The sequence below is a fragment of the Geotrypetes seraphini genome, chromosome 11 (genome assembly GCF_902459505.1).
Source record: "Geotrypetes seraphini chromosome 11, aGeoSer1.1, whole genome shotgun sequence".
NCBI classification, from domain to species: Eukaryota; Metazoa; Chordata; class Amphibia; order Gymnophiona; family Dermophiidae; genus Geotrypetes; species Geotrypetes seraphini.
Window position 1 is genome coordinate 121675818 of NC_047094.1, and position 17028 is coordinate 121692845.

The window sequence follows — 17028 nt, forward strand, 5'->3', positions numbered from 1 at the left end:
AATGACTGCCTCTAATTCCACTGTTCATGAATTTGAACAGGAAATAAATCATCTAGACAACTACAGGAAGTTTTGATGAAAGATAATATCGGTCTTAGGAGAAAGATGGAAAACCTGGAAAATAACTCTAGATACAATAATTTAAGGTTAATTAACTTTCCTAGGTTAATATTGGTACCACCTAGAGAAATATTTAAAAGATATTTTCTTGAAGTTTTGGGGGCCCCGGAAGATTCGATACCTCCTTTATCATGAGTTTATTACTTGCCTAATAAGAATCAATCGTTAAAAAGGTCTTTGGACCAAGGCTTGCTGAATGTACCAGAGTTATTGGAGAAATCAGATAAAGAGACAGCAGAACCAAACACTTTGATTATAACAGTAGCTCTTTCTATTGATAAAGTTTGGTTGTTAAAACTATTCTTTAAAAACAGACATAAAGAATTTATGGGCTTTAAAATACAGATATTTCCTGATTTGTCACGGGAGACCCAGAAGCGTCTCGCAAATTTCTTATGTTGAAACCAGGTGTTATATCTTTAGGTGCTACTTTTTACTTGCTTTTTACTTTTTACTTGCTTTTTACTTTTTACTTTTTACTTCCAGAGGGCTTATAAAAGGGCTAAGTATGCCCAGAGAGAATTGTTGTTGAAACCCAAATCTGTGAAGTCTACTGATGAATCAGAAGTGATAGCTTTTGTACAAAACTTCTCTACCCATGCCCCTGATATTGCTCGCCTGGTATGTAGCCACTGGCATATTGTCCAGTTGGCTATTCCCACTCTATCTGAGTATCCTATATGTTCTTATCGCCGGGGAAAGAATCTAGGTGAATGTTTAGGACACTATATCATTAGGGAGAGTCCAGCTATAAGTCAGGGGAGCCATGAACCCTGTGGCCAATGTCAATGGTGCCCATATGTGATGGCAGGTGATAGTTGGACCCACCCTATCTTAGGTACTAAATATGGAGCTAGATACAATACTAACTGTAATTCTGACTATGTTATCTATTTAATTCAATGCCCATGCCCAAAATTGTATGTGGGCCGTACCACCAGGGCTATAAAGACTCGCCTAACTGAGCATAAATCGAGAGTTAATACGAATAGTGAAGCATCTCCTCTAGTTAGACATTGGAAGCTTTGCAAGCATAGTTTGAAGGACCTTAGATGGAGGGTACTGGACAAGATTATTGTCGGGTGGGAGGGAGGTAACATTGAGCGCACTCTAAATTTGAGGGAGTTGCGCTGGATGTTTCAGCTACAAACCATGGCCCCATCTGGGTTGAATGAAGCCTCGGATTGGATGGCCCAAGTTGATTACTAGTCCCCCTTGGTTTCTTTTTCTTGAATGCTTCTATTTGATTTACGAGCATGGTTGCTAGGATACGTTCTGATGACGATGTGGGAGGGCTGTATATAACGCTTTGAATAAACGCCGCGGCCATCTTTTTTGGATAACCAGTGGCGGTATTAGTATGGTTTAGGATAACCCTTATCTTTTGGTGAGTGAATGAATAAGTATATTTTGCTGATTGAATGAGATTGTATGTAATTATGGTAAGCGAATAGACTAATTTATGGTATGTGTGTTGCTTTTCAGTTCCCCCGACCTTGAAAAAGAGTTCCGAAACGCGTCGGGAAGGGGAACCGATAAGGACTTAAGATAAGTGATGCACTTCTTAATCCACATATAAGCTATATTTAAGCTATAAATTATTAAGTTATTTATACTAAAAGAAAAGAAAAGAAAAAGTTTAAAACTATAAACTCAATATTATCCAAGTGTGGGGAATAATGAAGAACTCCTAATCCACTAACTCGTTTTGAGGAAGTGGAATCAGAATTCCCTGTTTACTATGTTCTGAGTGAAATTGTGTGTTCAGGAAAACTTTTTACTTGCGACATCCTTGTAAGTGTATAGTGCATCACTGCTCAGTTAAATATGTTTTCTTTGAACCTAGTCAGTTGACTTCTTTTTTAGCACTCTCCCAAATGGAGACAGAAAAACCATAAGCCCTAAGATTATAGATTAATCCCTACAATCAGCCTTATTGTCATTTCTATGTATAAGAATATACAATTTGTTTAATTCTATTTCTTTTATTCTCGCTAAGAAAATCTTGGATCCTATAACTTGAGGACTTGAGCATATTAGTTATAAATTATTCCAATGTTAATTGAATTATTTTCTTGTTTTATATGGAATCACTAATCTTGCTTTCTGTACAAGTTATTCTTGGTTGTTTTGATTTGAAAATCAATAAATATCATTCTTTATCTTTTATCCAATGAACCACCATCATCCAAAATAAATCACTAAGCAATATTAGCTAATATACTCCAATCCAACTTAAAATAAAGATCAATAAATATATATATATTTCCATACTAAAATACACATATGCGTGTATTTCAAATGTCATCCAAGGCTTAAATGTAGTCCCAAAAGCAGATAGCATGTAAGAGACTGTGTCCTTCATATACTGAAACATTTCATAGCATCAAAACAGTTCCTTTGTTTGTGAATAAGGCTGGTTTTGTCTTTGATGAGTTCTTCATGAGATATGGACTTAGGACTTTGACATACTATTTTGTTTTTGCTACAACATCTCATCCCTCAGTTAACTTCTTCCCTTAATGTTTTACTTACCTGGGAGCTCAGATGATTCTACATTAAAGGCCTGTTCAGAAGGCACATTGCCATCAGTTCCTAACTTGCCATCAACCCTGACGCCCAACATTTTTAAATACTCAGACTCCTTTTACTTTCTCCTCCATCCCTACTTTTACCTTAACCTCCTTTTCCACATAGTCATGCAGAAGAACTTGAGGGTCAAGGAGATAATCTGGTGGATATACAGGAACAGAGTGCAAGAGTCTTCGGGAGGTACCACTTCTTGATGCTTGCTTCCGGCTAGATTTAGCAAAAACCAGCCGCCTAATTGGAGAAACAAAGCCCTAGAAAGAAATTGTAAACAGAAAAATAAGACAGCAACAGAGTTAAAAAAGAAAGAAAGAAGATAATCAAAAACAAAATATTTGGGAGTTTGTGGGGGAGGAAGCAGACATTTCAAACCGCTCCTTTTGGATCCCCAGTTCAGGCTGGAATCTGGTACCATGCCCTTTCATTCACAACTACCCAAGGAATTTTGTCTTCTCTTTTATTTCTCTCGATTTACTTTTAGTCCACTCATTACAGCAACAGTCCTCTGCTGGGAGCCGTGTACCATGACTCCTGCAGCACTCCAATCATAGGAACTATATCATTCAGTGTTTCTAGAAGTGCAAATCGAGACACAGATCTTGGAATCCATTGCTTCTTTTCTCTAGGAAGAGCCAGGGTTAGGCAGTCAGGGTATCAGAATTTGGGGGGGGGGGGGGCGGGCAGGGGGGGGCAAAGGACAAGAAAGGGCCAACTGGGTGGAGCAGCATGGCTAGCAAGAATCTCCTAACCTCCACCAACTAAAGAGAGAATTGAGTCAGGTGGTGTGGTGGGAATGTGTTTATTTTTATTTTATTGGGATTTATTAACCACATTTATGAAGAGATTCACCCAAGGTCACCACCTGTACTCTGGCACTGTATGGTAATACATGAGGTAGTTTAACATAAAACTTACAATTTTGTTAACAGCACAACAATAATAAAATGACCAAATATAAACAAATACATTCAATGAAGTAAACTTGAAATCAGCAAATTGAAACCTAATAATAGGACTATCATGAAACAGTATCAAAAAATATATACATTTAACAGCAATGAAATTCAAATAATAGAGATACAATACAATGTCACATAATACATATAAAGCACCTAATAAGCACACTTCAAAACATTCAGATAACATATGAAGGTCATTTCATAAATAATGCACACTATTTTTTAAAATTTACATGTTTTATTCTTTTTCAAGTACAGTGGTACCTCGGTTTACGAGTGCACCAGTTTGCGAGTGTTTTGCAAGATGAGCAAAACATTTGCAAAATCGGCACCTCAGAAACCGAGCGTGCCTCGATTTACGAGCACCCCCCCCCCCCCCGTGATCCGGCACCCTCCGCTCGCATCGCACCCCCTCCCCGCCGCAATCTGGCATCAAAAAGGCACCCACCCACCCACCTGATCAAATTTCTTACCCCCCATTTGGCACCAGCACCGGCACCAACGCACAAGACATGCCGGTGCTGGTGCCGGTGCCCGAGATCTGCCTCTTTCACGCTGGGCCTTGAGCATCTGCGCATACTCAAAACCTTTGTGTTCCCGTTCTCTCCGAGATTCTCGGAGATCCCAGACATTGGGACTCGGTCAATGCAAAGCAGGGAGACTATATTGAAGGATTGTAAAGAAATACTTGGAAAAAAAATAAAAATGTAAATAAAAAAAAAATAGTGTGCATTATTTATGAAATGACCCTCTTAGATAAGCTGTATTATAGATAAACATTAGCATCATACCATATAGTTCAGAAGCCAAGTGCAGGTATAAAGATGGTACAGTACAAGATAGATGGTACAGTATCCACTGGGACAAATGGGTGGCTAAACTCAAGGCAAATTCATTGCACAGTTAAAAAGATTTAAGGAACTGATCTAAGTTGGTGTGTGTAACAAGCTAGTCTAGGTACAGAATGAGTATTAAGGGCTTGGGAGAAAAGTCAGATTTCACCTGCTTCCTGAAGTAGAGGTATCCTCGAGTTAGATGTAGACCTTCTGGGAGTAAATTCCAGAGTGTTGAGGCTACACCTGAGAAGGCTCACTGGTGAGTATTACATCATACAATATCTTTTGATGATGGTACAGATAGTGATGCTCCTTGACAGGACCTTAAAGATCTCAAAGGTGTTATTCTTTAAGTATTCTGGCTCATTTTATCTAAGGCAAAATATCCCACCAGGGTAATAGGGAAAATAGCCACCAAAACACACTGATCCAAACACTGGGCAGCATCTACTAACTAAATAGAATAATGTACAGCACTTCAACACATATTCATTCATACTCAATTGCCATCCATGGAAATTAAATGAGCCCAATCAGAGGGAAGGAAAAGTCTCCGATTTTCAACTGGAGTCATATAGAGAAATTCTCTGAACTCCCTAGCTCAGTCGCTGGCATAAAAACCTACCCTCAAAAGACTTTAAATAGTTGCAAAAATATTTTTAAAGCAGTGTAAAAACTTTTTCATTTAAACAGTCACACTGAAAATTTCAGAACAGTTTTTTAACAGCCATCGTGTAAAATTTCAAAACACGATATGAGGATCAAGATGGCGTCGGGAGCGGACGCCTGAGCGAGCTCCGTGCTCGTTAGTACCTGTTTTCGCGTTGGGTGTCTCTTCCCCGGTGGTGATATGGGGAAGAGGAAGGGAATTTCCCGCTTGGCCCCTCCGGCGGTTGAACCTCCTCAACGGTTTATACAGGCTACTTTAACGAGCGTCTTTGCTCGCACGGGTGAGGTGTCCCGAATCACTTCGGGAGGGAACCCAGATTCTTCGGGGAACCTCAGCACAGAGAGTCGGACTACTTTGAGTCCTGACCAGAGGCTGGTACCTCCCCAGCTCGGAAGTGCACAAGTGCAGGGAATGTCTGGAAGCCGACGGCCCCAAGAGGCAGAGTGTGATTCCAGCATAGGAGGGACATCCCTAACAAGCCTTTCAGCAGAAGGAGGAGATGGGAACTATCAAGAATCTCCCTGCATTTTGGAAGCAGAGGTGAGAGGTGCTTTGGGAGGGAATACTATCAGTTTTGGGGAGATGAAGAAACCAGACAAGATAGATATGGAGGCGCTATGGCAGGCCATATCAGTCATGGATTCCAATCTCAAATTGACTTTATCTACAATTAAAACAGATTATGGAACTGTTTTTTCCAAGGTGGAACAATAAGGGCTAATTCTTACTAATGTGAATGAAAGGTTGGAGAAACAGGAAAATAATTTTAATGAAGTAAAGAAGGTACAAGTGGAATTGGTTAAAGAGAGATCTTATGTTTCCCGCAAGATGGAAAATTTCGAAAATCAACTGAGGAAAAATAATTTAAGATTTTTGAATTTTCCAAAGTGTTCTATTATTTCACCAATTGAGATGGCTAGGAAATATTTCCGTGAGACCTTAGCCATTCCACCAGAAAATCTACCTCCAATTGTTAGAGCTTACTACTTGAATATAAAGACAACACAAGGGGAATCCACACCTATAGAAACCCCAGTGGATAAAGTAGTGGATATGAATTTGTCTTCATTTCTGGAAAACTCCCTTGAGGTTGTCACTCAAAGAACTACCATATTGTTGACCCTAGCCTTGGAGAGCAATAGGGAATTTATTCTTCGTATGTATTTTCGTCATATAAATGATAAGTTTTTGGGTTCTAATGTTCGAGATTTCCAGATTTAGCTCAGAGGACCCAGAGACGTAGGAAGGAGTTCTTGTCTTTGAAGCCAAGAACCCTGGCTCTGGGGGCTACATTTCTTGTTAAATTTCCTGCAAAGTGTTATGTATCTTTTCAAAATAAGAATTTTCTTTTCTTTGAGCCTAAACAACTTTTGGAATTTATTGGATCAAAAGAAAGATTGGTAACCATGTCTAGTGATGTATGACCAGCCAGCTGGCTGTAATTCGGGAATCTAATGCCGTGACCTTAATTAGTTAATCTGTTACTATTATTTAGAAGTTTATTTCTTTTCTCGATCTTTAAAAATTGTGGACTAAATAAGATATTATTATTTTCTTTATAAGTTTCATTGAATATTATTACTGGATCTGTTGCATTGTATAAAAGTAATGCTTGTATTTAAAATGGAAAATCTTATAAATAAAAAATAAAAATAAATAAATTTCAAAACACTCTTTTGGTCATCAGGCATGCCTCAAACAATATATTGCCCCCCCCCCTAGAAAGGGTCTTAAGCACCTGGGCCAATCAGGAAGGGGCAGATCCGCCATTTTATAAAAGGCAGGCCTGCCAGTTGGAGCATGTATGCGTCCCTCCGGCTAGACTTTTGTCAATAAGGTATGGAGGGATGGGGGGAGTTGGGGGCATGGGGGGGTTGGGGGGCTGGGTGACAGAAGGAGGGGGTAGGCATCTCTCTTGCTGTGGGAGGGGTGGGGGTAGTAGTGTTGGGGGATTGTGTGACATGGTGGAACAGAGTGGGCATATCGTCTGCTGTGTGTGTGTGTGTGGGGGGTAGTAGTGTTGGGGGATTGTAAATGGTGCAGGAGGGAGTGGGTATCTCTCCCGCTGCCAGGGGTGGATGTCCAGAGGTTGTGCACGCATAGTGGGAGAGTGTGGACACCTCTCCTGCCGATCTTTGATATGTTTTGTTTTTAATATGTAGGTGTATTCTGCGCATGTGCTAATCGCTACCACCAGTGACTCATCTCAAGTATATTTAGTGAGCCTATGTGAACATCCGGAAACCTCATTTGCATGCAGTCTTTTGAGAATGACTCACCTTTTTGAAATTGTTACAATAGCAATCTCGGTAGCAGTCCATCAGATTTTACTGTTAAGTTTTGAGAATCTTTTCCCCAGAGTTTAAATTTAGCATTGTAAGGTTTGCAGGAAGGGTGTGCTTGCAGATTTCTATCAGTCATGCTGCAGTATTCTGAAATACTTGGAGCTGATGCAAACTCTCCACAGTGTACAGGGCATTACAGTGGTCTAGTCATGGCATAGACCACTGTGGTCAGACTTTTCAATATATAAAGAGATATTTTGTAGCTGCTGTAGATGAAAGAGTTTTTAAAGTTTGTTTGAATTTGTAGGATCAGAATGAGTGATGAGTCTAGCAGTATTCCAAGGTTCCTGATTTGTGATTTTAGGGGGAGTTCATACTTTCCAAAAGGTATTTTTGAAGTCAAGTATTTGTTCTCTTGTGTTAGTAACCCAAAGAAACTCTGACAGAGTTTGTTATTTGCTCATTACTGAATTGCAGTTGGACAGGCAGTCAGTTTACTCAAAGCTGTGGGTAGATCATATTATCGGCATAGATATAGAATTTTGTATCCATTGACTGAAGCAGCTCAGCCAGCCTGTCATGGTTTCTGTGAAGAAGGGACACAAGAACTGTCTCTGTTCCATACCCAGGTCTAAAGCCAGATTGACATGGGTCTATTCAATTACTTTCAGTTAGCCAGTCACTGAGCTGAATGCATAAGAACATAAGAATTGCCGCTGCTGGGTAAGACCAGTGGTCCATCGTGCCCAAAAGCTCGCTCCCGCGGTGGCCCTTACGTCAAAGACCAGTGCCCTAACTGAGTCTAGCCTTACCTGCGTATGTTCTGGTTCAGCAGGAACATGTCTAACTTTGTCTTGAATATCTGGAGGGTGTTTTCCCCTATGGCAGACTCCGGAAGAACGTTCCAGTTTTCCACCACTCTCTGGGTGAAGAAGAACTTCCTTACATTTGCACGGAATCTATCCCCTTTTAACTTTAGAGGGTGCCCTCTCATTCACCCTACCTTGGAGAGGGTGAACAATCTGTCTTTATCTGCTAAGTCTATTCCCTTCAGTATTTTGAATGTTTCGATCATGTCCTCTCTGTCTCCTCTTTTCAAGGGAGAAGAGGCCCAGTTTCTCCAATCTCTCACTGTACGGCAACTCCTCCAGTCCCTTAACCATTTTAGTCGCTCTTCTCTGGACCCTTTCGAGTAGTACCGTGTCCTTCTTCATGTATGGTTACCAGTGCTGGAAGTAGTACTCCAGGTGAGGGCACACCATGGCCCTGTTCAGTGGCATGATAACCTTCTCCGATCTGTTTGTGATCCCTTCTTAATTATTTCTAGCATTCTGTTCGCCCTTTTCGCCGTCACCACGCATTGCGCAAATGGCTTCATCGACTTGTCGATCAGAACTCCCAAGTCTCTTTTCTGGGAGGTCTCTCCAGGTACTGCCCCGGACATCCTATATTCATGCATGACATTTTTGTTATCGATATGCATCACTTTACACTTATTCACGTTGAACCTCATTTGCCATGTTGCTGCCCATTTCTCGAGCTTGATTATGTCACTTTGCAGATCTTCGCAATCCCCCTGTTTCATCACTACTCTGAATAACTTCGTATCACCCGCAAATTTAATCACCTCACTTGTCATACCAATGTACAGATCATTTATAAAGAGTTTTTAAAGTTTGTTTGAATTTGTAGGATCAGAATGAGTGATGAGTCTAGCAGTATTCCAAGGTTCCTGATTTGTGATTTTAGGGGGAGTTCATACTTTCCAAAAGGTATTTTTGAAGTCAAGTATTTGTTCTCTTGTGTTAGTAACCTCTTCAGAGCACAGGTCCAGGCACCGAGCCCTGCGGCACCCTACTGGTGATGCAACTCCAGTCCAAGTATTGTCCATTCACCCCCACTCTCTATTTCCTATGCTCCAGCCAATTTTTAATCCACGTGAGTATTTCGCCCTTGATTCCATGGCTCACAATTTTCCAAAGTAGTCGTTCATGTGGAACCTTGTCGAACACCTTCTGAAAATCCAGATATACAATGTCGACCGGATCGCCCTAGTCTATCTGCCAGTTTACTCCCTTGAAGAAGTGCAGCAAGTTTGTCAAACAAGATCTGCCTTTGCTGAAACCGTGCTGGCTGGTCCTCATCAGACCATGTCCATCAAGGTGGTCAATGATGCGGTCCTTTATCAGCACCTCTACCATCTTTCCCAGTACCGAGATCAGACTCACCCGTCTGTAGTTTCCCAGATATCCCCTCAAACCTTTTTTGAAGATCGGTGTAACTTTCACAACCTTCCGGTCTTCCAGAATCTTTCCCGATTTGATCGACAGATTGGCTATTAGTTGAAGCAGTTCCTCTTTGACCCTCGGATGGATGCCATCCAGTCCTAGGGATTTATCGCTCTTAAGACTGTCAATCTGCCTGCATACCTCTTCTAGACTGACCGTCAACCCTGTCAGTTTCCGGTCTTCATTTCCAGCATATAGCCTGATGTTTTCTGGTATACTGTGTATATCCTCTTCGGTAAATACAGACGCAAAAAATGTGTTCAGTTTGTCGGCGGTTGCTTTGTCCTTCTTTAGCACTCCCTTTATTCCATGGTCATCCAACGGTCCCACCACTTTCTTCGCGGGTCATTTCCTCTTAATATATCGAAAGAACGGCTTGAAGTTTTTTGCCTCCTTGGCTATTTTTTCCTCGTAGTATCTTTTGGCCCCTTATAGCACCTGCGTTGATGTTGTTTGTGCTTATTCCAGTTTTCGTCCATTCTTGATCTTTTCCATTCCTTAAATGAAGTTTTCTTGTCAAGTTTCAAGTTTCAAGTTTATTAGTTTTTAATATACCGACCATCAACAAATATCTGGCCGGTTAACAATAAAATTTAAAAGGTAAGAAGGATAAAAAAATAAAATAATTGGCATTTTAAAATAAATGGTGTGAACATAAATAATATCAACAAGACAAACTTGAAAGTGAGGGTAAAAGGGAAGGGAGGGGAAAAGTTACATATTTGAGAAGAAAAGGAGAAAGTAGGAATGGGATAAAACGTATAGGGTAGGGTCGCTTTGTTAAAGCGGTTGGTTGCTTGAAAAAGAAAAGGAAGTAAAAAAAAAAGGAAAAAAGAAAAAGACAGAAGGTAAGTCTAAGCACAGTCAAATGCGTCACGAAATAAAAAAGTCTTTAGGCTTATCTTAAATTTGTCTAAATGTTGTTCATCGCGGAGTTGCTGTGGCAGAGAATTCCATAAAGTTGGGGCAGCTACTGCAAAATTTATTTTCCGTGTGTAATAAAAGTCTTTTATGGAGGGAATAAAGAGAAGCTTTTGATCAGTTGACCTTAGAGTGCGTGGGGAACATTGGGGGATGAGAAGTTTATCAAGAAATGAGGGCTGGTGAGAGAGTTTTATTTTGAAAGAGAGTAAGATGATTTTATAAGTGATACGGTGAGTGATGGGGAGCCAATGTGCCTCTTTTAGAAGAGGAGTGACATGGTCAAATTTGCCTATTTTGTAAATGAGTTTTATTGCTTTGTTTTGTATTAATTGTAGGCGTCGGATTTCTTTTTGAGGGAGACCGTTGAGAAGCGAGTTGCAATAATCTAAATGGGAGATGACTAAGGAATGAATCAGGATATTGATTGAATCGGTCTCTAGAATTGGAATTAGCGACCGAATGATGCGGAGTTTGAAGAAACAGATTTTTGCGACCGAACTAATGTGGTCGTGGAAAGTAAGATCCCTGTCAATGATGACACCTAATAGTTTTATTTTTGTTTCCATTTGTATTGGAGTGGATTTGATAGAAATTTTTTCCAATAAGGATTCGCAGGTTTTGATTGGAAGTAGGAGGTCTCGGGATTTATCAATATTGAGGGAAAGTTTATTTAAATAGAGCCAATCATTTATGGTGTCCAATTTGTTATTTATGTCTTTTATGTCTGAAATGTTTGAAGTGTTGACTTGGTGAAGAAGTTGTATGTCGTCTGCATAGGCAAAGATTGTGAATCCGATAGATTGTGCCAATGTAAGAAGAGGAGAAAGAAAGATATTAAATAGTAATGGGGAGAGAATCGAACCTTGCGGGACACCATAGGATTGTGATATAGCTAAAGAGGTTTCATTCTTTACATGGACTTTAAAGCTGCGTTCGTTAAAGTAAGATGTGAACCATGAAAGAGCTGAACCTGTAATACCGCAATCTTTGAGTCTATTAATAAGAAGAGAGTGGTCGATAGTATCAAAGGCTGCTGACAGGTCAAGAGAGATAAGAATAACAGATTTTTGATGGTCATGGTAATAATGTATAGTTGAGATAAGGCCTAGCAGTGACAATTCTGTTGAATGTGAAGAACGGAAGCCGGTTTGGCATGGATGTAAAGCATGGGTTTTTTCGATGAACTCTGTAAGTTGGGTGTGAATGATTTTTTCAGTTAATTTGGAGATTAAGGGTAGATTAGCAATAGGGCGGTAATTTCTAGGTAGAGAGGGATCTGATCACTTCCTTCACCTCTACAGTGATCCACGCCAGTTCCTTGTTCTTTTTCCTCTTGGATCCCTTGTTGATAAGCAGTATATATAGACTTTGCGTCTCAGTGACTGTGTCCTTAAAGAAGGACCAAGCTTGCTCTAGCATTTTTACAGTGCTTATCCTCTTCATAATCTTCTTCTCCACCATGAGTCTCATCCCTTCATAATTCCCTTTTCAGAAGTTCAGTGCCATGGCCGTCGTTCTGGACCGATGTTTCGCCCCAGCATCCAAATCGAAGCGGATCATGTTGTGATCGCTGTTTCCCAGCGTCCATTCTACTTCTACACATTGTGCCGGTCCTTGCAGTCCATTTAAAATTAAGTCCAGAATTGCATTAAATCTTGTATTTTCTTTGACAAGTTGTTCCAGGAAGCAATCTCCTACAGCATTCAGGAACTTGGTCTCCCTACTGCAGCCAGAGGTGTCTAGGTTCCAGTCTATCACCGGATAGTTGATGTCACCCATGATAACTGTGTTGCCTCCCTTGCAGATGCGTTTAATCTCATCCGTCATTTCTCCATCAATTTCTTCGGACTTCCCTGGGTGTCAGTAGTAGATGCCGATCTTCATTTCCAATCCATTTGTTCCTGGAATTTTGACCCATAGAGACTCCAACTTATCCATCTGTTGTGGCGTGTTCTCGCCAGTAGATTCAATTCCCTCTTTGACGTATATGGCAATGCCCCCACCTTTTTGAGCCACTTTGTCTCTGTGGTATAGTTTGTATCCCAGTAGCACAGTGTCCCAGACGTTTTCCTCAGTCCACCAGTGATGGCAATGATGTCCACGTTATCTTTTTGTGCAATAGCTTCTAATTCACCCATCTTATTCCTTAGGCTTCTTACTTTCATGTACATACATTTGAGTTTGCGGCCTGTTCCTTTCTTGCATTTCCTTCCCTCTTGTGTCCCTTTTGATCTGTCTTACTTGTGATCCAGTGAGTCTTCCCCTCTATCTTCCAGCATGGTATCCTCCTGGTATACCAGTTCCTGAACTATCGACTCTCTGTTGGTCGACTGTCGGCTTTCCCCTTCTTCCTAGTTTAAAAACTTCTCGACTTCTCTCTTGATGTTGCTTGCAAGTAGCCTCGTTCTGTCTCCGCTAGGTGGAGTCCATCCTTCCTGAATAGCTTGCTCTTCCCCCAGAACGTTGTCCAGTTGTGCACGAAGTGAAATCCTTCTTCCTCACACCTTAGTTGGAAGGAACTGGGACCCCTCAAAATTAGGGGAAGTTCATTCCATAATTGGGGAAATTTAAATGCCAGAGAGCTGCTAAAATTCTTAACTCCTTGAATTCCTTTCCTAGAAGAAAGAGAAAATTTAAATCGATGAATACCTCTCGCATATGAAAATCTATAAAACATTCCATAGCAGAGGAAAAGGAGCAAAGATACCATGTAAAATCTTAAAAACAATACATAAACACTTAAACTGAATTCTAAAATAAACCGGGAGCCAATGGAGAGAGAAAAGCAAAGGAGTCGCATGGTCGAATCAACTTCGCGGCGGTATTCTGAATCAATTGTAGTCTTTGAAGGCAGTTCTTAGTGATGCCAAGATAAATGGCGTTACAATAATCTAACCAGGATACTATAATAGATTGGACCAAAACAGAAAAATTACGTTGATGGAAAAGAGATCTGACCTTCCTCAACATTTGTAAGCTGAAAATAGCGGGTAGTTAAAATCACTCATTATTATTATGTTATACAGTTTGTCTCTGTAATTTCAGCATCTGTTCATTTCAGATAGAAATTAAGACTGTATTGTTTGATAGATTCATTTCCTAAAGAGAAGTTATATTAATTACAATAATTTTACTCTGACTATTCTTAAGAAATATGTTGTACTTTTGTTATTTGTATTTTGTATTTTGCTGATTGTCCAGCTCTCTTCAGTGTAAACTATCTAGAAATCATCTGATTGTGGCAGTATAGAATAATAAAGTTATGATATGTTATTCATCCTGGGCAAGTGGATGGTACTACACTCCTATTACCATCCTTTCCCCACTTTACACAAGGAATTTCTACCCATAGGGATTCCAAGGTGTGTTTCTGCTCCTTTAGAATTTTTAGTCCATTTGATTCAAGGCCTTCAGTAACATATAACGCTATGCCTTCACCAATTTGATCCATCCTATCATGGTGATATAGTTTGTACCCCAGTTTCAGAGTTGCCTATTATATCTATCTTTTTATTTAGTGCAATATATTTTTAACTCATCTTGTTTCATAGGCTTCTGGCATTTGCAGACATTTCAATGTTTTGATATCTATTTACAATTTACAATTTGCTTAGCAGTTGGCATAGATAATTTGCAATCTTTAAAGTCACACAAAGAAAGGAGACAAGCAAGATAACAATAATAATAATAATTTTATTTCTTATATACTGCTATACCCTAAGTTCAAAGCGGTTTACAATGAGAGTCGTTCCGAAAGAGAGTGCAGTGTTTACAGCTGGAGACAAATGTTTACAACAAGATACATATGTTTAGAACAAGATATAAGATAACAAGTTTTGGAACCAGGAATCTGAGATACATTAGCATTGGAACAAGATATCAAAGTTACATAACGAAGGGTTCAGAACAAGGTACAAGAGATCAAAGCTGTTTACGGGAAGATGATTACAATGTGAATAAGATACAGGATATTACAATGTGAGTAAGATATTGGAGGATATTTACAATAAAATACAGGGTATTACAATGTGAACAAGATATAAGAGATCAGCGCTGTTTACAGGAAGATATTTACAATGAGAATAAGAGAGGATTACAGCAAAATACGTCGAAAGAGGAAGGGAAAAGGTAGAGGATGGGCTTTCGGGGGGTTACCATTGGTAGAAGAAAACTAGATGGCGTTGAAAAGACGGGTCTTCAATGATTTTCTGAAGTCAGTGTATGATGTGGCCTCGAGAATTGGTTTTGCTAGCCATGTGTTCAGTTTAGCTGCCTGGAATGATAGCATTCTGTCTAGGTACTTCTTGTAGTGACATGATTTCAGAGATGGGTAGATAAAGAGATTTGCTCTGCGAGAGGACTTATTCGGGCAGTTGGTGAAGAATTGGGAAGCTAGGTAGGTTGGTAGCATCCCGAAGATAGCTTTGAAGCTGATGCAGGCAAACTTGAAAAGTATTCTGGATTCTACTGGCAGCCAGTGAAGTATTTGGAGGTATGGGGTGATATGTTCCCATTTTTTTTAGTCCGAAGATGAGTCGGACTGCGGTGTTTTGGATTAATCTTAACTTGTGAAGTGACTTTTTGTAAGCTCCCAGAAATATGATGTTGCAGTAGTCCAGAGTATTCAGGATGGAGGCTTATACTAGTAGTCGAAAGGATGATTCGTCAAAGAATTTTTAGATGGTGCAGAGTTTCCATAGAGTAGAGATACATTTTTTGAACATTAGATCTCTATGTTTTTCTAGTGTTAGATGTCTGTCAAGGGTAACCCCTAGTATTTTTATAGATTGAGCAATTTCGTAATCTCTGCCGTTCACGTGAATCTTGTTGTCTTTTATCTGCTCGGGAGAGGCTAGGAAAAATTTAGTTTTTTCTGTGTTCAGTTTGAGTTTGAAGGCCTTCATCCAAAGTTCTATTTGGTTTAGGATATTGGATAGGAAAATAATGAAATTCGGCGAGATATCGGATAGTGGAAGTACGACGGTGATATCGTCAGCGTAAACGTGGAAGGTGAGATTTAGGCTCTGTAGTAGGTGTCCCAATGAGATGAGGTAGATGTTGAAAAGGGTCGGTGACAGCGGGGAGCCCTGGGGAAGTCCACAGTTGTTATTCCAGCTGAAGGAGAATTTGTCTTCCTTGAGTACTTGATAGGATCTGAGTTCGAGAAATCCCCGGAACCAAGTATGAGTGTTTCCTGAGATGCCTATTGATTCCAGACAGTTCAGTAAGATGGAGTGGTCAACTAGGTCAAAGGCACTGCTTAGATCCAGTTGAAGAATCAAGGCATTGGAGCCTTGACTGAGAAGGGAATGTAGATAGTTTAGGTGCTGAAGCCGGATCTGAAACCAGATTGGTTAGTATGCAGTAGGTTGAATTTGTCTAGGTAGTTGTCAAAAGCCAACAAAACTGTTACTTTATTATTGTGTAGAGTCTTTAAAAACAAAAGGTCCCAATTAGGATACTAGTTTCAGCATCTGTGGATGCCTTCTTCATATAGAAAAGTAACCAAATGCGCTTAGAAGAATTCTTAAAATGGCTAAACAGTTGTCATCCAAATACAGTATTCGGTTTGTAATGCAATGTGATACAGCCAAAATAACTTTTCTAGATATCACACTGATAAAGTTAGAAATGGAGATTTTTACAACAGTGCATAAGAAAGAAACAGATAAGAACACCTTCTATGATAGTTATCATCCACCGCACTTAAAGAACCTACCCATATATCAAATTTTTGAAATATCGAAGGTTATGTTCTACAGCTGAAGAGTACAAAAAGCAAAAAGTAACAGTGAAGAAAAAACTACCCCATTAAAGTTATTCACAACGCATACAAGAGCATTATATGAAAACCATGATTTAATGTTGTCATATAAATCTATACAAGCAACTGAGAAAATAATAAGAACATAAGAAATGCCTTCACCGGATAAGACCAAGGTCCATCTAGTCCGGCGATCCGCACACGCGGAGGCCCATTTAGGTGCTCCTTGTTGGAGACCCGGATTTCCCGTATCCCTCAATATGATCTGCAAGAAGGTGTGCATCCAACTTGCGTTTGAAACCCAGCACAGTATTTTCTGCCACCACCTCCTCCGGGAGAGCATTCCAAGCGCCCACCACTCTTTGTGTGAAACAGAACTTCCTGACATTTGTCCTGAACCTGCTGCCATTCAGTTTCAGGCTATGACCTCTTGTCCGCGTCACATCTGAAAATGTCAGTAATGCTGCTTCCTGGTCAATTTGATCAAATCCCTTTAATATTTTAAAAGTCTCTATCAGATCCCCACGCAGTCTTCTCTTTTCGAGGATGAACAGTCCCAGTTTTCTGAGGCGTTCCTTGTAGCTTAAATTCTC

At 40.0% G+C, this 17028-nt stretch overlaps 1 protein-coding gene across 1 annotated transcript in view; it reads right to left on the reverse strand.

Moving 5' to 3' along the window:
* Positions 1-17028, reverse strand: part of CCM2L (CCM2 like scaffold protein) — a 96470-nt gene that overhangs the window by 64255 nt on the left and 15187 nt on the right. Inside the window, exon 2 of the mRNA XM_033914603.1 lies at positions 2796-2963. Within this exon, the coding sequence (XP_033770494.1) occupies positions 2796-2963 (168 nt within the window). The remainder of the gene's footprint in view (positions 1-2795; positions 2964-17028) is intronic.